At 36.3% G+C, this 22,116-nt stretch overlaps 1 protein-coding gene across 5 annotated transcripts in view; it reads right to left on the minus strand.

Moving 5' to 3' along the window:
- Nucleotides 1–520: 520 nt before the first annotated feature.
- ANKIB1 (ankyrin repeat and IBR domain containing 1) overlaps nt 521–22,116 on the minus strand; it is an 84,482-nt gene continuing 62,886 nt past the window's right edge. For 3 of the 5 annotated variants that reach the window (XM_050326863.1, XM_050326873.1, XM_050326882.1), the window contains 13 exons: nt 20,639–20,783; nt 19,136–19,302; nt 15,165–15,253; nt 13,995–14,125; nt 11,691–11,825; nt 11,062–11,148; nt 10,907–10,973; nt 10,401–10,546; nt 9,631–9,809; nt 9,058–9,109; nt 5,728–5,839; nt 4,047–4,180; nt 521–3,709 (listed from right to left, as the gene is read on the minus strand). In XM_050326863.1, the coding sequence (XP_050182820.1) occupies nt 2,957–3,709; nt 4,047–4,180; nt 5,728–5,839; nt 9,058–9,109; nt 9,631–9,809; nt 10,401–10,546; nt 10,907–10,973; nt 11,062–11,148; nt 11,691–11,825; nt 13,995–14,125; nt 15,165–15,253; nt 19,136–19,302; nt 20,639–20,783 (2,197 nt within the window). In that variant the 3' untranslated portion in view covers nt 521–2,956. The remainder of the gene's footprint in view (nt 3,710–4,046; nt 4,181–5,727; nt 5,840–9,057; nt 9,110–9,630; nt 9,810–10,400; nt 10,547–10,906; nt 10,974–11,061; nt 11,149–11,690; nt 11,826–13,994; nt 14,126–15,164; nt 15,254–19,135; nt 19,303–20,638; nt 20,784–22,116) is intronic. The other 2 variants (XM_050326893.1, XM_050326902.1) reach the window with 2 other exon arrangements.

Below are 22,116 nucleotides of genomic sequence, written 5' to 3' on the forward strand. Positions count from 1 at the left end.
GCAGGGGGGTTGGAACTGGATGATCTTTAAGATCCCTTCCAACTGAAACCATTCCATGATTCTGTGATCTTGGCATGAGTGGAGGAGGAAGTTGTTGGCATTACTGTAACAACGAACAGTTCAGTGCCTGTTCCAGAGGCGCTCTGGAACTGCCTGGTAACAATGGAGACTGGGTATTAAGTGGCACTTAAATAACACCGATTAACAGAATCTTCCACAAAAATTAGCCCCGCCCTCTCTTTAGCACCACTATTTGTAATGACAAGGCATTACTCTACAAAGAACAAGTGCAAAATATGGCTGTAGCAATTAATATCTGGTTTAGATTTTGTTTCCAAAGCTTAGTGATGGTACCTTATATTTACAAATTTATTTACCTTATATTTACAAATCAAAACATTTAACTTACTACATGGTCCCCAGCTAATGTGGCACAGGACTAAACATATCCTAAAAATGTCTGTCAGCAGTCTCAAGGATCTGCTACAGTAAGTCTAAGATGTAATAAGACAGAACGGAATTAGTTTAAGTAATAAATGTTTAATCAAAGAATTTTACATATTATTAACAGCATTCATTTGGCCAAACATCTACATGGTTGTAGTATCCTACTTGTATATAAAGTGGGAATGTATCAAGTATAGACTATGAAAGTGCAAATAACAATTCAAGGTTAGAGTAATTTTTTTTACATTATAAAATTAACAGGTTTACAAAATAGTCTTGCCAAACTTTTATTTTTGAATTGTAAAGTCAATGAATATGGTGTTAAAATAAGTACCAAGAAAATACAAATTTAATAGGCTAATTTCATGCTCATAAGAGTAACACGGAAACAATGGATATACTGCACAACCTAACCAAATTACAAAAAACCAAAACCCACAAACTTCACTATCTTCACAGAGAGCACTCTTACATATCTTACTGTAACTTTGCAAGACATCTCAATGCAATACATATTCTTTTTGTGAGAATCTTTCTATTCAGAAATTCAAGGAAGCTATGTGAGTTAAACAACTTTCAGACCAATTCATAATGACAGGTTGTGAAGGACTGTTTTAGTTGAAGGACTTTATACCTATAGGTATTTTTCAAAGGCTCAATATTATGTCAGGAGTAGGGTGGCTAGAGGAAAAGTTGGAAAATTATTTGAGACTATTCTATTCATTTTCTCTAAAGATGCTTGCAAAATGGACAAGGTTTTTATGGGGTAAAGGTAAAATACTCTTATTTCGTTTTTTACTAATATGAACCTTGTGACTTCAAGGTTCCAAAGCTGGATTTGCATGAATTAGTTACCAAAACACTCACTTGAACTCACAGTAATCAATACATAAACTTTGCTATCATGACACTTGCCTATACACACTCAGTAGTAATAAACTTTTATATCATATCAACAAATCTCTGGTAACAGTTAAGCAAAACTTAAAACGGAGTGTATGTAATTTGCTCATGTTATGACAAGTTTTGATTATATGTAATTAAAACAGCCATTTGAACAACTTACTCTAGTTGTAATTACATACTGTACCATTGTATCTCACTAACTGTAGATTGATGCTTTTAAGCAAATCTAAAACCAGTATATTTTGTTTTTTCACGGTACAACAACTAGGAAAAGTTTTTTTTGTGGTTTGTTTTTTTATTTTTTTATTTTTTATTTTTTTCTTACACTAAACAGTAATCACACAGCAAATGAATATTGTGCAATTGAACAAATACCTAGTAGTGTTTTGTTTATGCAAAAACACTGACTGAACGTTTAGTTATTTACTGTAAAGGCAAGGCCATGGGTGGTTTTATGGAGGTCTTTGCAATTAATAGCATAGTTACTCCAGAACAGACACTGAATTTGAATTACTTGTTTAACTGTGGCAACTATCCAGTTGGGTTAGGCAAAGGCACCGTAACATGTTGAGCAGAATGTGTTATCTGAACTTGTAATTGTGGGACTGACTAATATATGAAAATTCTGTATTCCTATATTTTTATAAAATGTTATCATTAAAAGTAATTGCACTATTAGTGCATAAAATGCTTTGTAGAATTATGAAAACAAAGAACTATGATTGCACTTCCGTTAAAGTGTCTCTTAAAATACAGCATAGCTGTTGCTAGCTCACTGTATTTTAATATTTAAAATAACTGTTTAACAGCAGCATTAGGTTTTATTAACTTAAGATACAGGCTACATTTAATTAAATGCAGTCACCATGGCAACACATGCCAGTTAAATTTAGAGAAGCAATGCTACCCAGTGGTTTCTTTCACTGCTAAGAATTGTGGGATTAGTTGGATAGGGTAACACTGCACTGTTTCATTAGGCTACCGCCAGTTAACCGTTCACAGTTTGGCACATTTGGACTGTAAATAGACATGAAAAAATCTTTGATTTTAATGGGAAAGAATATCCCCTAAAACTTGTTCCTGGAGCAGTACTAAAGAGAAGCATTAAATACCTCCGTTCACACTGCTAACAAAAATGCAAAATGAGTAAGGAAAAGTTATGGAAAACAAAACCAAAAAGCAAATGAACTGCCAGATGTTATTTTGGTGAAATAATGAGTTCTAAAAAAATGGAATAAACTATTTTTTAGGAAAACCAACCAAAATAATCAGTGTAAGCCTTTAATCCATACTTTCAAGTTAAGGATCATCAACCTAAGGCTAATCAGATGCTGCATTGTATTAGGAATGTGGAATACAACCTACTTATTCCTTTCTCTTGAGAGCAAAAAGGCAAGTACTACCTAATTAAATGCAAAGGATATTCCTTGAAAGGTTCACATTATTATGAAGAACTACAATTCAAGAGAATTCCTAAATATCCGTTGTTACATCAGTGGTTACAACTGAGCTGTAGTTATGTGGATCAAAGCCTCCATAATGCTTACTCCACATACTGTACCATCTGTTACTGCCATTCTTTTACTCCAGATTTAGTTTTTATTCATACCAGATGCACATGTTCAATCCATTCACTTGAGGTTTGAGGAGTCTGACTTGAAGTATCTCCTGAAGCATCCACGGTGCTTGTTACCTCCCTGTTATTATCACCAATTTGTGATACCGTTTCACTTGGAATAATGTTTTCTTCAGAAGTGCTTCCCTCTGTTTGGGTTCCTCTGCCTTCGTTTTTGAGTGCATCCTCAAATAGTGCATGCTCTTCCTGAGGCTCCAGCCCTGTGTCTATAAGATTTGGTTGCCCTGCTGGCCCATCTTCAGCACTGGGTTGCTGTGACTCCTCATCTGTTTCTGTACTTGTTGAGGGGATCAGAGCAATACTCTGTGGGTTCATGTCATGAAACCAGGCCATAATATTTCCAAGTAGATTTTCATTGGTATTGGGATCTTGACTGCTGGAATCAGCATCACTGGATGTTGAGTATAATCCACTTCTTGTATCACTGCAGGGGTGTGAATGAAGACGATCAGCTGAAAAGGGATCATTGCCTGCACCCAGTCTCATCAGACTGTCACCAAGTTCTAACAGCTCAGAGCTGCTCAAAGCGCCTCTTGGGTTGTCTATGCTTATGGGAGCAGAGTCCAGTCTTGTAGGCAAAGAGGTACCTATTGCTCCTAAAGATGCCTCATTATTTAGAAAGTCTCTCGTTTCTTCATCTATGGCCAAGCCAGATTCTTGTAATGACAGCTGAATAGCTAGCAGGATGTTTGGGTCATCTTCATCCAGAGAACTCAGAGCCTGTGGAAATATGTAAGGTTGCTCTCAGCATAAAACTTGCATCTTGTTACATACTTTGGATTTGGGCTCAAATCTGAAATTCATTCATTATTCCTATAGGGCATTCATCAGAATCAATTCTTACTGACAGACTCACAACACAATTTAAAAAGTGTCTATTGTTACATTAGCGATTGTTCAGCAATTCTTACCAGTGTGAATGTGTAATCTGTTGTCCTAGATTCTCCCTTTCTCATTGAAGAATTAAGAAAATTTGCAGAGAAAAAATGACACAGAAAAGCAGAGCGGAGGAAGGCAAGCAAAGCAGAGAGAATGGAAAAGAGGTTAGGAGAGATACCTGAAGAGAATCCTGGTTTTCAGAGCGACTGACAGGGGTATAGTCATGAAGCGAAGAGCTGTGCAGAATACCCATAGAAGCTGAACTCACCATGGAGGTGCCATGTCTTCTACTACTGCCACCTTCCTGAGTGTCTGTTTGGGCAATTGAAACAAAAATGGTTGAAGAACGAGCGAGGAAACCTTCTCCACTATTATCTACTTACAGAATCTCTTCCTTTTGGATGCCAACTGTGTAATTTTACTCCTTTATTCACTCTGAACGAAACAATCCAAACCACTCCTTCCACACCAAGTCTTACACAGTGGCAAAACACCAGTCCCGCTGTTTCCCACTGACTGCCTGGCTCATTTGTGCCTTTCTATTCTCAGTGCCCTTCTCCTCCTCTTTGAAAGGATGGCTTATGCCATCAGGAGCATGAGCCTGCTGGCAGAAGGGGCAAAGTGTTTCTAAGGCACAGACACGATTTATGGAAAGCCCTGAAAAATACTGCACATGGACACAATACAGGATGCATTTACAGGTGGATTACAAACATTTGCCGATTTCTCTGTTCTTTCAAATACAAAACCTCAGCTGTAATGTTAATATTACAGTAATTTTTACCATAACATTGCAGCATAATTAAGACTAGAGTCATTAGTGTAAACTTAATTACTGACATTGCTGTTTTCTTAAAACAACCAACAAAAAATAGAAGTAAAATGCTGTTTTCAGAAAAAGATGCTTTGTAATAAAAATAAATGTAGCTCTTTTGACTTTGGAAAATGGAATTTTCCACTGCAAAATTCAAAATAAAATAGACTGAGACAAACTAATACTCTCTTGCATGCTTTAACATTGCACTGGTCATCACTACCACATCCAAGTGTTCAGTCAAATTCTGGTCCTCTAACAAGATGGTTTTGCATGTTATTTGTAATATGGAAGAACCAAAACATTTGATTCTTTCCCTTCACTAAAGGATTTCTCCTTTTGGTTTTAAAGAACAAGCAAAGTATAGGTCTTTAGTTTATGAGACAGTAATGAGAGTTTGTGCAGCATGGCTTAGAGCACACAGGCTGGCAACTCTGCAGAAACAGTGTCACAGTATGATTTGGATTCGAGCTATTTTTTACCTTTGCTAAGGTCCTGGTGGAACTGAGGCAGCCCAGACAGCCAAGTTACAGTGACCTTACGGGACTGTGCTACCAGCCGTGGTACTGCTCAGAAGAGCAGAATGCTGGAAGTCACAACCCAGGCCAACTTGTTTCCTGTCTGTCTTTGCCAATACAGCCTCTGAGCAGGATTTTAAAACACAGCCTTATGGCAATCTTCCACAGGCCTGTAGCAGGGGAACCTTCTTCTACACTCTGTGCACAACCGGTCCTTTCAATTGGTGAAAAGAGCTCGTATATATAAAGAGTGCCCTTCAGAATTTCTTCAGGAAAGCAAACCTGCACTGAACAGCTGAGGAGTTGTTAGTGGGAAGATCAATGCATTTCTCTTTAAGAAGAGGAGCAGCCACAATGAAGTCAACAACACTTCTAACAGAGATAAGCCTTTATGTTGTATGCTGGAAAATACACCAACGTATTTGAAACTTCTTTAAATCGTATCCACAGAAGAGCAAATATTGTGGTCACTTCTAGCAATTTCTGAGTCAGGAAGAGAAAAAACCCAGCCCCAGGCAGGTCCGTACCTAACGTACTCTCACTGGGGTCATCGGGGTCCGGAGTATTACTCAGCAGACTGTGCATGTCTCCACGTCGACGCTGTCTGTGCCTCCTCCGATACTGAAATTCAGCATATTCCTGCATAAACCAAAGGTTACAAAACACAGGGCAGCATGCAGTACTATTTTTCTGAGTTACAAGCATCACATTTTTATAAAAAAATGTGTGATTTTATATGTTTATTATAAAATCACCTGCTTCCAGAAAAATGAACTGCAAGTTATATCATGCAACACTTAACATAAACAACAACAGCAAAAAAAATCCAAGGTAATCCTAGCTATAAAATATTGAATTTGCAAAGAAAAATACTTGATGTATTACCAACATTTTAATACTTGCAATCTCCTTTTTTAAGAATTCCATTAAGTACACATTTTTTGTCTACAAGCTTTGATGCCAAACTTTATATAGACACACACTGACACACTCTTTAATAAATGTATACCTAGTGATTTTGGAACATAAAAACAATTAATGTGAATTAGAACAATTGATTATCTCATAATCTCTGTTGCCAGCAATTCCCAGTAGAACAGAACTTTTGATAGACTATAGAAAGCTGGCAGACATACATCAGGACTTAATATACTTTTCCCAGCCTCCAGGACACTATGGATCAGGAACTTCTTAAGCCGCAGCTGATACTCTTCTACTGAGCTGTCTTTGATGGTTTTTTATTCCGTGAATTACAAATCTCCTCTATTTTTGCCCATCCTAAGCTGCTAATGAGCCATAGCCCATGGGTATAAACTCCTACAGCCTGTATTTTCTCCTATTATGTGTATTTACCAAAAGCAGTTTATATAACCTTTATTGAAAAGACTCACTCTTGACCACATCAAGCTAACATCCCAAGGGTTAATTACCTTAATACTTGGAAATAAATGTTTTGATTTCCATACCTTTCCTAATATTAGGAAACTAATTTTATGCTTGAGGGCAAATTTCCAGATATGCTTTTGGTTTGTACAGCTGACACCAAACCTGACTGCATAGGTAAGGTTTTTGTTAATTGCAGTTACTCATTTACACAAGGCAATAAAAATATACACACAGTACTAGCCCTTCTCTTCAGAAAAGAATATTACTTTTTATTTCCCTAAGCCCCAAGTTGGGAAATCTGTAATCCAAAGGCTTCATTTGGCCAAATGAACTGGGAAAGATAACAGTATCATTACTTTTCCTTTCTTACATTTACTCTTCATCATAGAATATCTCAACATATAAAGTACCTAATACTTAAATCCAGAAGTATCATTTCTTTAACACAATGTGTAGGTGATACTATGAGTGCATGTTTTCTTTCCATGAACTGTTTCAGACCAAGTTCTTATTCACAGTGGTGTATACAAACCAAAAAGGATAATCACAAAATCATCAGCATGGGCAGATTTTTATCTATGTAACAAGATCCATGAAAATTGTAAGAACATAAAAATAGCCTTACTGGGCTGGACAAAAGGTCCATTTAGCCCAATACTGTCTTCAGCTGTGGTTAGTAGTATATGCTTGTTAGTCTGTGGAACACTATAAAAAAACAGGGTAAAAATGAAGTGATTCTTCTCTAAAATATTCTTCCAGCTCTTAGCAAGCTCAGAGCTTTTCTAAATGGAAGGCAGTGCCCCAAATAACACAAAATCAAACCTTGATATAGAACAGTATAACTGAATTATTTTAAAAATATAACTATAACATTATGAATTGGGAAAGTAAAAATGGGAAGCAATTGCTGAACACTAAGATTTATTAATCATATCTGATCTTATCTGTCATTTGTTTGCAATAAAATAATAGATTTTACTAAGAGCCATTTAACTTTTGGTTGCTTATTAACCTTTAGAAAGAGATCCTAATTCCTAAGAATGAAAGTTTATTTCTAATTACATGGAACAATTTTCTACAGGTGAGCAAAACGAGTTTTAATTGTGTTGGGTAAGAATATCTTGGTTTCACACAGTGTTCTACAACAACCAGCATTCCTGGCTAAAACCAGTAAGATTTTGTTTTCTGTAATAATCTGCTATCCACAGTCATTCTACTGCTTGTCAGTAAAAGTACAGCACTATGTAAAACATTCTGTAGCAAAACGCATAAAATAAACAAAGATAACCATTACTAATTCTACAAAATTCCTTTGGTATAGGTGGTTGCAAGTATTCGTGATAGCTACATAGCAAAGAAACCAACTTGCATTACACAGTGCCACATCTAGCCAAATCATAAAAACTCATAAGCAACCATCTAAGCACGGCTGCAATGGCACCTACTGCTAAACAGCTTATCAGCACATTTCTTACCACCTTTTTCTCATAACCAGTTCCACTGACGACACAGTAACATCATAATGAATCTGACATTATCAAATGCGGTACTATTTCCAAAGAACAAACTAAAGGAACTGGACAGGAGAAGCAAGCTGATCTTTTGTAGACAAGCGAGACATTTTCTCAGCAGCGTGATGCTCACCAGCAGCAATAGTAAAGGAAATATATAGAAAAAGTACATGGAGTTTTCTAGGATGCTTAAAAATAACTAGCTAGAAAGAAAACAGCACCAAGGAAATGTTGAAATGAAGTTTCCTTCCTGACTGAATGCTTTAATCTAATGTTCTCAAAACATCTAATAACAATTAACTTGATAAAGGAAAGCTTTATAGGAAGCTTCTCCTATTTTAGGGCAGAGTCTCAAAAACTATTTACTCTTTCCCATATTCAGATAATAGAATATTCATTTAAAAATTATAATTTTCATTCTTGGTTAAGTAGCAGAAGTTAATGCCATTTGAGTATGCAATTTCCATCCTGCTTCAATACATAACAATAAAAACAAACATTTGAAATAGTTAACAATATTTAGATGTATGACTGTTTTTCTTGGATTGTGACAGAAGGATGGAAATTTCTTACGCTTTTTGTCAAATTCTGCTGGACTGATGTTGCATTTAAAAGTAATCTAAACTATTTCATATACTTATTACTTTAAGGTTCTGCAGCACACAGACACCAGTTTATATTCACTTATAAAACTGGTTATGTACTTGGAAAACGATGAACACAAAATAGCTTCTCTAATGCCCCCTTAAATAACTATATCCTATAGAGGCATTGCTTAGAGGCACTGCACAATTAGCTATGAATATATTTCCTTCTATTGTGAAATAAATGAAATGAAAGCTTAACCAACTCGAAATGCTTTGACTCAAAATAAAGAAGCTCTTCATGCAGATTGCGATCATACCTGTGTTTCTAGAATATGCAGAACTAAGTTAAAAAGATTAAAAGGAAATAGTTTACCTCGGGGGATGCAAATCCTAAATATTCCCAATCCCATGTTCCACCAGCAAAGCTATAAAATGGAAAGATGTACCATCAAGTTTAGAAGTAGAACAAACATGAACAACCTCCAGAGCTTCAAAACCTATCGAAATCTAAAAACTAGTGCAATCGTAACTCTCTAAACTTAACAAGTCTTCTCCTTTAATTCTTGCCTCAAAATTAATTTAGAAAGCCTTACAAATTAATTTTTGACTATGACAGAAGTACCTGATATTTTTAGCAAATACTTAAGAGATTTTTGAAGTGTACCAGGCATTTAGTGGCAATCTTGATAAAAAAACTGAAATGGAAGCCTAATCTAAACATTAATATATCACAAATGAGGAAGCAATTTAGGTTGCAACAGCAGAGCAGTGATCCTCAAATACATTTTTCCCCAAAGGCTGTAATTCCATAAGGATCGAAAGTCCAAGAAATATCACCACCACACTTAGCATCTACCCCATAGTCAAAGAACAACAGTGGATTCACCCACTTTGGCAGCTATCAAATGAACTTTTATTGACTTGTGCCGTGTTTTGTGTGGATTACCTGCGCCTGGGTGCTTCTGGAGAGTCTGCAGGAGCAACACCACGGGCCACAGAGGCCAGGAATTCTTGCCGCTTCTGCTGCACAAGACAAGCTGCGCGGATGATTTTATGGCGAGGGGTCCGAAGGTAAGGCCTGTTCACTTTCTGTGCAAGGTCTTCAGTGACCATTTCTAGGTCTGTCTGCAGTAGTTAATAATACAGAATAAAATAGTTTTACAGTAAAACGTGACTCGGGTAGAGCTCTTTGCTTTATATACTGAGAGGAGTCATATCCATTTTCCTGAAAATACCTTTTGAAATACCAAAAAACCTGAAATGTCTGCCCTCTAGCCTCCTCTGTTACTGACCTACGTGCTGTCCTACACCTTGGAGCAGGATTTCCCTGCACTCAGACATATTGAACATCTTCAAGGGACCTAAGGGAAAGGAAAAGAGGCAGAAGTCTCAGGTAGTCCCCCACTTTCTTTTTCCTTCCCCTGATGTAAAGATACATCAGTAGGGAAAGACAGGATAGAGAAGCTGGAGAAGGAGATGAAGACTGAAACTAAAATGTTACCCTGAGAAAGAAGATTAACAGGAAATTTTTTTTCTTTCTCCTTCTGTCTGTCTTTATCCCCTTCCTTTTGCAGCAAGTGTTGCAAAAAAAGTGCTACTTTTCCAAACTTGGTTACAAATACAAAACAGGTATAAAAAATGGCAAGAATAGACTGAAAACTAATATTAAAAAAAATACAAGTACCATTAGAAAAGCAAAATATATCCATGTATTACCTGCATAAGTTCAAATATTTCTTTCTTTGTGCTTTTAGGCTCTAAGAAGAATCCATATGGATAAGAACACTTAAGAATGCGGCGAGTTTTTAGAAGCTCTTGCACTGCGTCTTCAATGAATGTGGTATCAGGACAGCCTCCCTCAGCTGCAACATGAAACAAACATTGTGAAAATATTTTCCTGCTGATGTCATCATTACTCTTGTGCATATCAGGTAAATATTTTGCAAGTAAACAGCAGCAGGTTCTTGATGGCTGCACAGTGTTCTTACTAAAAGAGAACATTAGTACAGAACATTAATTTCTCACTAATGTTACTATCTCCTTGAGTCTTTGGAATAGGTAAGATTTACTGTACATTTAACTTTCATCCAGCACTTTAAGAGTTCTAGTACTGAAGGGATCACATCACACAGCAGACCAATGTGAGCTCTATCCAAAAAAGAAAGGTTTAGCCAATCACATGTGGTTTCAAATCAAATTCATAGATCACAGCAAATACTTACTTCCACTGAGAGCTCTACTCAACTGTTCCATCTTTTCTTTGGCTGTTTTTAGAAGGCGCTGTTCTAACTAATAAAAGAAAATAAATAAAATACCATAAGATAATTATTTTTTGAATAATAAAACAAAAAATGAGTAAAAATGGCTTGACCCCCACCTGGTAGCTAAGTTCATGGTTCTTGAATCTTGTATAATAGTGCATAAACCTATCAAGCTCTTGAAATCTTCTATGCTTCTTTTCAGCCTGGAAACAAAATAAACCAAAATAAATCTTATGAATTAATACAGCAATCACCATTAGATATAATTAAATAACCAGCTTTTTCTTTTCTACACAAAGTATTGTATGTACTGCTGATAGCGCCACGTAAGTAAAGAGATAAAAGTAGTTTGTGAAATTCACAAGTCTGCAAATACTGTAGCCAAAGAATTGATACACTGTGAGTGCCTGCTATTTAAAGTGACTTTCCAAATGCCAAAATTAAGGCATGTCTTCTGTAGTGCACAGCAGCTAATTACAGGATCAGCATGCCCATTTCACGAAAGGAGACGATGGCACAGAGAAGTAAAATGTCTTGAGCAAAATCACCAGTGATTATTACCAAAGTCAAAAATCTTACGTTTCTATCCACAAATAAGTAGTGCTTTCTTTCTGTCTCTTTGATATATTTAAGGTTGTATTTTTCCATTTGGAACTTGATTTTGGAAGAATTTTAATTAAACTTATCCTAAACGGAGAATTGCAGCCTTAGTGGTATTTTTCAAACACACATATTCATTTGTTACCTCCACAGTCATCTCCTTGGACTGTTCCTCTACGTGCTGAATAACCTCATAGCGTGTGCATCTGTAGTAGCCTCCAGTGGAAGAGCTGTGCTTCTTCCATTCTTCTAAACATATCCAGCAAAAGTCATATTTGCACTTCAGAAACAAAAAAAAAGGAAAAAAAAAGAAAAAAAGAAGAAGAAACATTTTTGATTTGCAGTTAGGCATCATTATTCCTCCACGAGCAACTGACTTAACATCATTCTGAGCAGTAAAAAATTTTTGGGGAGTCTCCTTCCTATTTTACTAACTAAGGAGATCCATTTATCAAATCATATAAGTTATCATTTTTGTTCCTTAGATCACAGAATTGTATTGGATCTACTTGTTAAGTTTTAAGTGGATGAACTAAATCAAATGGTAAATACAACTGATCAGATCTGGGTTTTCGTTATTGTAAAAAAAAAAAAAGTCCCATTTTTTTAAGCAACACAGAAACTGTTCATGTCCCACCTGCTGCCTGGCCATGGTCTGAGCCAAAAAGAACGGGTAATTGCTGAGCAGGTAACTGCTGGGTGGGTATTTCAGCCTCTCTCTTGGTGGCAGTACAAATTAAGTGTCTGCACCACACAGCTACCAAGTTTCATGAAACTTGCAGTAAATTTATTATGTATGAAACCCCTTCTGTTCCTTCAAATCTGGTTCAAAGTACCCAGAAGGTTAAAAACCAACTACAGGTAGGGTCATGAGAAAGCAGGACTGTCTAAACCTTGCCTTGTGAGAAACTGGGTTCATAAACCAGTAAGAAGACGTCTGCTTAAGTACAGAAACATGATTTTATGAGTAAGGAGTATCCTCCTCTACACCAAGGTACACGCCAGCTGCTAAGAGGCAGCTGTAGCCTATCATGTAGTAGGTGTGAGCAGAAAAAGTAGGTGTGTGCAGCAAAAGCAGAAACTCCAGCACGGATCGTTACTTCAGAGAGGAAGCAACAAGCGTGGTGACCGCTAAACCTCATGTCCAAGCCCTGCAATGGGCTTGAGGACACCCTTCCTCTCCTTCCTCACTGGGCTGGGGGAGGCAGCTGCTGTTTGAAGAGATTTCTCCATGACAAAAGGAATCTGACTGTTTTAAGGACACTTTAAGCTGTTTATAAGGTATAGCACCAAAGGAGAAAAGACAACAGTGGTTGTCAGCCAGTGCCTCAGAATGGTACAGAATCAAATTATCTCTATTTAACAGTGTTTAATGGCCAAAGTCATCTCCAGCCTGAAGCCATACTTTGCTTAACTGAGATGAGCTCAGCTGCAACAAACATACAGTTTTAAGCACTATGGAATTTATGAGTTCTTTTAAAAATCATTTCAAGAAAAAACCCCAAAACCCCAAAAAAACAAATCAGCAAACTTGGCAGAAACCATAGTGGAGGAGAATTTGTTCTCTGCTGTCAATGACATCAAAAACAGTTCCAACCTTCAATTCATATCACAGAAAGAGAGAGAATATGTGATAATATAAAGAAAATGGGATATGTATAGCAATGGAGAGAGACCTGCATTTCAGAAAAATAAAGAGAATTACTTTCTAAATCTGTTAGCTTTTCGTTGTAGGCCAGTTACATCAAGTGTGTGCTACTTTCTTATTTTTAATGATGGTCCTCCAAGAGGTAGTATTTGTAGTTATGTAAGATCTGACATAAAAAAGAGTATTCTAAATGTGCTGTTTTTAGCTAATTTGAGAAATCAAATGATACTAAACTCACAGCAAAAATATTTTTTTTCTATTTTGATAGCAAACTCATGACTAATTTTCTGGCTGTTGTCACCAATACATTTCCCTTGGAATTACTTTTGGCTGTCTTTTCATTCCTGCTGATTGATTCCTGTTTACAGTTTTCCACCTAAACTTCTCTGCTTTGTTGCCATGTTAGAGAAATAATGCAAAAGAAAAATACAGTACGGAAAAACCTTCATTAGAGCTTACCCTTCCTTAAAATGTTAACATCTTCTGCAAACTAAAACTGTTCTTTCTCTTCTACATTATTAATGATGATTAAACTATCAATTATTTCTGTTTCCTTAAGTTTCAAACTGTATTGCCCTTAGGTGCTTATGAAATTTCAGTCATTGCAATGTTCACCTGCCAGCCAAACAGATATCACTACATATTAAACGTTTGCTAATTATCTGATTCTTGCAACAGGTTCCATTAGATCTCAGGCATGACACTTCAGAGGTTTGGGACCTCTGTGCCCCTAAATTGTGTACAGGACATACAAACCTGAATGACGGTTCCACAACAGATGGTACGATGGGTCTCTCTTACCTTTGCACACTGCATGTGGTTGCAGCCCTCATTCTTCTGAATTGGAGACTTGCAGTTGGCGCAGGGTTTGGAGTTGGTCAATAACCACAGGCAGTTGGCAGCATCTTCATAGGCCTCGCTCACTCCCACAACTTTTGGGGGGTGACAGGAGGATGTGGTGCATGCAAAAACAGAGAGGTTGAAATTGTACTTGTGTAATCTTTTGTGAAAATCAGGTGAGGAAAGATGCATGTTTATCTGTTCCTTGACAAAATACTGAAGTTCTTCACTATATATGTATTTCTCACATATATAAATACATTTTTATTATTACATTTTCTAATTTATACATATTATATATAATATTACACTTCTTATTTCTTTGGATTTCCACACATCTATTTCTATACAAATTTATGTATCGTATATATACGACATTTAATTTGTAATAGAAAAAAGAGAAAATATATATATAAGAAAAACAGGCATAGTTTGACAAAGTGGGGTGTGTTTTGCCTCTTTATAAAATTTTCTATGCTTTCCAAAATATTTTTAACACTATGGAAAGGCTCTGAACTGTGGTAATCAAGATTAGTTATGTATCTAAATTACTGTTAATCCTTAAATTTTGTTAATGTTGACCAAGAAAATGATCAGTCTATCCTGTGTGAACCCAACCTTTATTAGTGTTTTTAGTAAATGTTATTTATCATTAAGCCATTTCCTACAACTTCCTTGCAGTTCACCCTCAACCTTACTATTATTATCACCTGTTGGCTTGAATTAGTTTTATAGCACACAAAAAACTGCATGGAACACTACTCAAACAGAAGAGTAGACTGGGCTAAAAGAATTAAAATTAGACAGAATAAATAAACTAATATTCAGGAGTAAATCAATTAATTAAAGAAACAAGGCTTTAAAAGAAAGGGAAAGGAGTTTTATATGCCCTGACTGAACCACATGTGTATTTATGGGGAGGAATGTTTTACAAAGAACAGTCTACTACAGCTCTGCAGTTAAAGAGTGAAGCAGCCCCTCATACAGGGGTGTCATTTTCTCCGCCTTTTACTGTTTTTCAGCCAGTGTATGAGTTTTTACTTAATGCACTTGAAAAAAAAATCCCTCTAAATGCAAAAGATCAAAACAGTGGCAAAACACCTGCTCCCCCCAGCCCCACACAGCTCTTACGTTCTTCTGGTTTCATTTCAGATATTTTCTGTAGCCAGTCCTTCCAAGTTTGGCAGTCACAGGGTTCATGTGCTTCACCAAGACATTCCCTGAAAACGAAGGTTTATACACAATTACTTATAACTAAGAGACTGAGAATTAAAGTTAAAATTGATTCAAGCTAAAAAAAGGAAACTTACTAAGACATGCTTAAGCTTTAATGGAGTCAGGAAGATAAAAGCCATCCAAATAACATTATTTTAAAATACTCTTAGACTACTTGCTCATAAGCATAGATGACCATTATTAATAAAGAATTTAAATGAGACAGGAAAGGAAAAAAGCTTCTTAAAATTACAATCTGAAATAAATCCAGCTGGCTTGTAGTGTTATACCTGGGTACTATTTTAGTGCCACAAAAGTGATAGTATCATTTCTGGGATAAAGATAAACCAGAATACAGAGTTTATCCAAAAGTAAGTAGTTTCCTAGAGCTGAAATGCATTTCATGTAGAATTACTTGAATCTGTTCAGTTTTTATAACTAAGCCTTAACTAGATTCAAGCTTCTTGTCTAGAACAAGATAAAGCCAGCATTAAGTATTTATGGATTTTTACTCTTTTCACCAGACTCTTAAATGGGGGCTTTAACTTATTTACATGGACACACTGGAGTACTGAGTCTCTTGAGCTTCTCCTGAAGTTAATATGAGCTTTAAGGATGGCCATCAGTACTACACAGTGGCAGATATATGGCTTCCAGATGGTGCTTCACTGTAGATGTGCCAATATGCACTCCGGATTTGTAATTACTCCTTTTTTTACTGGAATGGCAGCAAATAGTCTCAGACATCTGCCACATCAAACAAAACAATTTCAGATGGGCACCAGCTGCATCAGAGCACACGCAAGTTTTCTGCAGATCCAATGGTGAACTGCTCTCTGCAGCGCAGAGTCAGAAGTTACATCAATACTCTTCTGATTGCTCTTGGCCACATCTTAAGCAGGAATGCAGGGACAAAGAAAAGGCTATGGCAACAGTTTTGAACTTTTTCCCCCTAGCTAGTCTGCTAACAAAAAAGCTTAAATTCAGCACACAAGGATCTGTGGTTTGGATTAAAGATCTTAGCTTGGAAAGACTGTACTGGAATGGATAAGCGGTCTATAACAAGGTCATCTCTGCCCTGGTTGAAAGCTGACACCTTTCACTCCTGTGGGACAGTAGTACACTTAGATCATTGACTTCAAGAGAGCCAAGACCCTCTCACATAGAATCCGTTACCAGAAAAGACTGAAACTAGCAAAAATTTAACTTTGACAAGTTCAGTTTTAAGTTAAAAGTTGATTAGTCAATCTTTTATGGGGGGGCAGGGGAGGGAGTTGTGTCTTTGATGTTTTCAAATTTGTGACTTTTTAATGAAGTGCAGCGATATCTATATTTATATCTATACCTATATATATATACGCTTGTCTTTGTATCTATATCTATATGATAGTCACAACAGAGTGTTCAAAAACAACTTCTTATAGGATGTTCTTTCATTAGCCCACCCCAAAGCAATGATTTTCATGCTAGGATGTTTTCCCCCCTCACGGTAATACTTATATCATACAATGAATTTTTAATCAAAACAGCAAAACATTGTTGCAAGTTAATAACTGTTTTCCCAGGTGCACCTGAAGAGTTGTCAATCCTGCAGAACGAGATGCTGTCCCTTGTCTCCATCTCAGATGAAAGGAGCAAGGACTGAGGGTACCAAACAAAGTGAGCACTGTCTGCTAAGGCTATTTTCCAGAAGTGTCTGCTTGCTACAAATCCTTGTGCTTCTGAAACTGCATGAAGGTCTTCTAATATAGTGAATGTATCTGATAATGCACTGGTACAGGATTTGTACACAGTTTTTATGTGCACAACACTTAAAATAGCTCAGGATTATTTTTCTGAACGGGAACAGAATTTTGTGTTTGCCACAACAGATGACATTTTGCTGAAGATGTTGTTAGTGCTGGGTAATGAAAAAATGAGTAAATTATAAAGAGGAAAATTCCTACTCCTACATTAAAAAAAAATTCTCAGTAGACTCAGAGAATTTTTTTGCTTTTATGAGCAGGAAGGCTATAGATATGAAAAAAAACAAGTGGCAATCTAGGGGTTGGTTTTCTAATACATAAATTCTAAAGAATCACTTACTAAATGCAGTATCAGTTGCTATTACAATGTCTAAGCTGTAGATTACCTGGGTAAAACTTCCAGAACTGACATAAGTATGAAACTGTGGGATGTTGTGATTGAAATTTAAAGAGACAAAACAGGCTCCCTTGAAGTGTACAGCACTGATGAAACCCCGTGAGCTGAGAATACACTTTCTTTTTCTCCAGAGGAACTCATTCATGCACAGAGTTTTTGTACTGTAAGACTAGTATGGTTGTCCTCAGTAAATGGTTCTGATTTAAGTACTGCAGGATGCTTTGCTAGCTAGTAGAATTTTCTTGCCATTGCTGAAACTCTTCATTCACTCTTTTGGGGATCTAAAAAGACTTTGGAAAGGCCTTCTTGGACATTCTGTTGCTAATATGAGGTCTTTTTCAAGGCATTAACTGTATTTGCTTGTGCAGTGTCTCAAAGCATCAAAATATAAAGAACATTTATCATAAAAATTAGACACTCAGGTATTTTTCACACCCAGAGAACATTCTGGGGCGTTAGTACATTCAGCCTATTTAAGGAAGCAGAAGCTGCCAATGTCTAAAGGACCATGTCAATATGACACTTAAATGGTCTCGAGCTCTCTCCTTCAGGTTAACAGAAAAATTGATTCTGTCTGTAATCAGAAGCAAGGACGAGAGGATGGTACCATCTTGTGGAATAGTACTAAGTTTTGTTATATTTTCAATGGTAAAAAACATTTTCTAGTTTGTTTCCACAGGCTATTTTTGTTTCTGATTTCTCCATCCATTGTGAATAACCTCTTCCCACGAAGTTCTGTTCTCTGACTTTTGTGGTTGTTTCACCATGTCTGTTTTCCTCTTTTTATTTCTTCCTTTCATTCACATAGGGAAAGAAATAAAATCAGAAGCTTCCTTCATTAAGAGTCTTACAATATTTGGAATCAAGCAGACGATTCAGGATGTCTTTGCATCATGGTTTCAATGAAAAATGAAAAGAAGAATTACTCAGCTTGTCTCAGTGACTATACTTTGGCTGACCCTTTTAGATTTTCCAAGAGGGAAAAGATGTCCCGCTACATTAATCATAAATTGTCAAGTCAAGGAACTATGACAGGGCTTTGCTCTGCACTTCAGAAAAACATCCCCAAACATTTTACTTTCATTGATGCTGTTTTGTCCTTTCCTTGGAATTGCTTGGAAGATCGTTAATGTGTGGTGTGTTTTAAAAAATATCTGATTTTAACTCCTTCTTGAGGTTGTATCCATCTTAAAACTCAATAGAAGTTAACATACAGAAAAAGTGCTGATCCTAAAGTGAAACAAAGATTGGAGTGATCCTGCAAACAGAATAGCTACGTACGAAGTAAATGATCCTTCACGGTTCTGTTTAAAATTCCAACTTCTCTGATGTGATTCTACCAAAATTCAGAAAGAGCTAAAAATTGTCAATTTTCTGTACTGTAATTCATATTTCAATTATACTACAACTATCCAGAGCAAACACAAAAATCCCTCTACCAGTATCCCATTCCTCCTCAGTCTCCTCAGAACAGAACATCACAACACTCCATGCTGTAGTTTTGCATCTAAGAGAGTCAATAATGAATATTGTATTATAAACCTTTGCTGTGCTCCAAAATACTAAAGTCTTTGTCCACATGGGGTTATTTAGTGAATGGATAGAGGACAGTGTAGTCATACACCATTCCATACAAATTTCTGTTGCACCCTTGGTGCTAAATGGGACTTCTTAATCAGTCCCTGCACTAATTAACTCATTAGACTCTGAGTTTATGGGGGTGTAGGTAAATTGCTAGTACTAACCAGCAGAAAAGATGTCCTTTTCCACAATCTACTGCAGGGGCTTTCAGCATAGGGAAGCTAAGAGTATCTGATCCTGTTGAATTTGATCCTTGTCTTGTTAGCCTTACTGCTCTTTCACATCCTGGTATAGGACACCATTTAATAGCAGGATTATTTTCAACAAAGGCCTGTGGAAATAAAAAAGGAAAATACTTGACTACATTAGATCAGATTTCATCACTGATATAAATCTGTATTCATAATCTTCCTTTAAAGGAACAAAGCCAAAAAGCATAAGGACAATCTTGTGGCTGTGATGATATACTTTTAAAAATAGTTATAAAAGGGAATATATAAATCTTTTTTTTATCAGTAACAACAGTACTCCAGACTTACACTAAGCAGTGCACAAACATTTCAAACAAAACATTCAATTTGTGCAAGTCAATTCCTTTGTGATGTGGCTTACAGTAAAGTTCTACTATATATCTGCTGGCAATACACTCATTAACAGAACTGACTCTTGCAGATGAAAAGAGTTAAAACCTTACTGATCAAGCAAAAATCCCATAATATATCCCATCCACAATAACCCTGAGATCAGAACTGGCCTAATTCAGGAATTTACTTCCAATCTATTTGGTTAATGTAACAGGTCTTCTTTTGTAAAAATTATACCTAAAAATGAGGAGGAAAAGGAACTTCCACTACTTTGCTTCAAACTTAGGCTGATCACCAGCCACTCAAAATAAAAGATATAAAAGATTAATGAAATCTGATAATTTAATTTGCATCTTACTGTATGACTGTGACTGTATATTAAAGACTTGTCACACAAAGTATTGTACTGTAAATTAAAAAATATTTCTCTACTTTCATTTGCCCAGCCACCACTGATAAAGTAGTACAATACTCAAAGACTAGTTCATTACTACACTAGCATAAAAGAAAAAAGGTGAATTAAAAGCTTGCTTTTAAAACCAAGCTGCAGTGATGAAAATAAATACATTTTAAAAAAAAACCTAACAGGAAAACCAAATCTAGCTTTCCCTACTCCTCCTCTTCCTATATATAGCAATCATATCAAGCACTGGATGGAAGCAATGTCAGTAATTCACTTGTACTAGTAAATTTTTAAAATGGAAACAGGGACTATTTTTGAATATAAACTGCTTCTCGGTAATAAAAATAATCCAAAAATTCTTAAAAATTTCAGGTTGCAAACACAATCAACCCTGGCTGCTTAAAACCTTCATATCGGCTGTTACAAAAATGAGTTTGATCAAATGATTTCATTAATACTGCATTAGGTAATACATTATGGAAATATCCTTTCTTTCTTTCTCAGTGGAATAGCAAACATGGATATTATGGTATGTAAGATAGCCAATAACTCAGTGAAAGTATTTGCTTATGAACAATTTGGAAAGTTAGAGATATATCGCAGCATTTAACATAGAAGTTGTAAGTTATTTTTTAAAAAATGAATCAGTTCAAGAATAAAAGAACAGTTTAATAATTTACCTTAATGTCAAATTGAAGGTATCTTTTGTCCATCTCCTTGGAAACCACACTTTCTATGATGTCTACAGGCACAAGCTGGAAACAATCATACGCTGGGCAAAAAATGTTGTGAGCTTCACCCTCCTGAATTTTCAGATTCAAAAATCTGCCAGAATTTTGTCAGTCAGTATTTGTGAGTAAAAAGTAAAAGGCTGCTGAGTATTTTTACACTAAGTTCACAGATATTCACAATAATCATTTTTTAAACAAAGAATAAGTATCCTTTTCTGCTCAAGAGGGCTACAAATTTGATAATTAGCATAATTAAAAAAAAAAAAAAGAACTGTCATGGTCCAAATGTGAGCATCACCAGCAACATTTAGCCTTATGTATTTGGGGTTTCCATCCTTGTCATTTATCAGAGAGCTCTGCAATGTTTAATTAAACTAAGCATTACTTCTACCTTAAATCAGTAATAGAGCATGTAAATGTAATTAATCTAGGAAATAATTAATGTGATATGCAATTAATTTCTACAATTGTGCTAATAAAAGGTCTGCTCTTGAACACAAATGTCTAAATGGTGACCTTTGTAGTCCCTAAGCACCAGAATGCAAGACAGAATGAGCTCAGAAATCTGCTGAAAGCTGGAATATAAGAGTTTGCAGAGTTGCTTAGTTGAAAAGCTATAATATATTTATTAATCTGACATCAAGGATGATACTCATCTAACTTTAATTATGTAAGGGACAGACAGCTATTCTAAGGTAGTCACCTGAGATCCCATAATAGTTAGGTAGAAAGAGTTGCCAACGCATCCCATCCTGGATTTATATCTTAGAATAGGATAACTCACTCCTGGCTATGCTCTGAGTAACTTAAAAATGACCGGCTCAGGAAGATGAATTCCACCCTAGATGTGCCACCACAAACACTTGCTTGACATTGAGCTGTGGCTCTGGGTCTGTGGCTCTGTGCTGGACCCTGTACCACACAGACCGCAGTACACACGGTCCAGCAACCAAATTAGAAGCGCCACGTCAAGCCAGTGATCTGTTGGTAAGTTCTGCATGGCTGCGTAGCTATTTGCAAGACTAGGGAAGCATGACTACTGGTTTTCTTGCTGCTGCTGAAAAGCTCCTGTGGAAAAGAAAGTGCTCTTCCTTAACCTCGGGCAGATGGGTTCATACAAACTGGGCTGATCTGCAGTAGGAGTAGCTGTGCTGAAATGACACTGTAACAAGACACTACAGTGCTACAGTTCAAGTAGTACAGTCCCCTGAATGGGGACACAGATGAATGCAAAGGCACTGAATACAGATATAATTATTCCTGGGAAGTATGATTAATATTTATACTAGCATAATTATCCATGTCTGAGTTTTTTACTAGCATGACTGTTCTGACCTATGAAGTAACAAGAGCATTACACTAATAGAACTTCTAAGTGAAACCTACCCCTCAGTTATTAACCTGAACATAAGAAAGCACTTTAATTG

Source organism: Myiozetetes cayanensis, unplaced genomic scaffold (genome assembly GCF_022539395.1).
Source record: "Myiozetetes cayanensis isolate MyiCay16 unplaced genomic scaffold, myiCay2020 scf1, whole genome shotgun sequence".
NCBI lineage: Eukaryota > Metazoa > Chordata > Aves > Passeriformes > Tyrannidae > Myiozetetes > Myiozetetes cayanensis.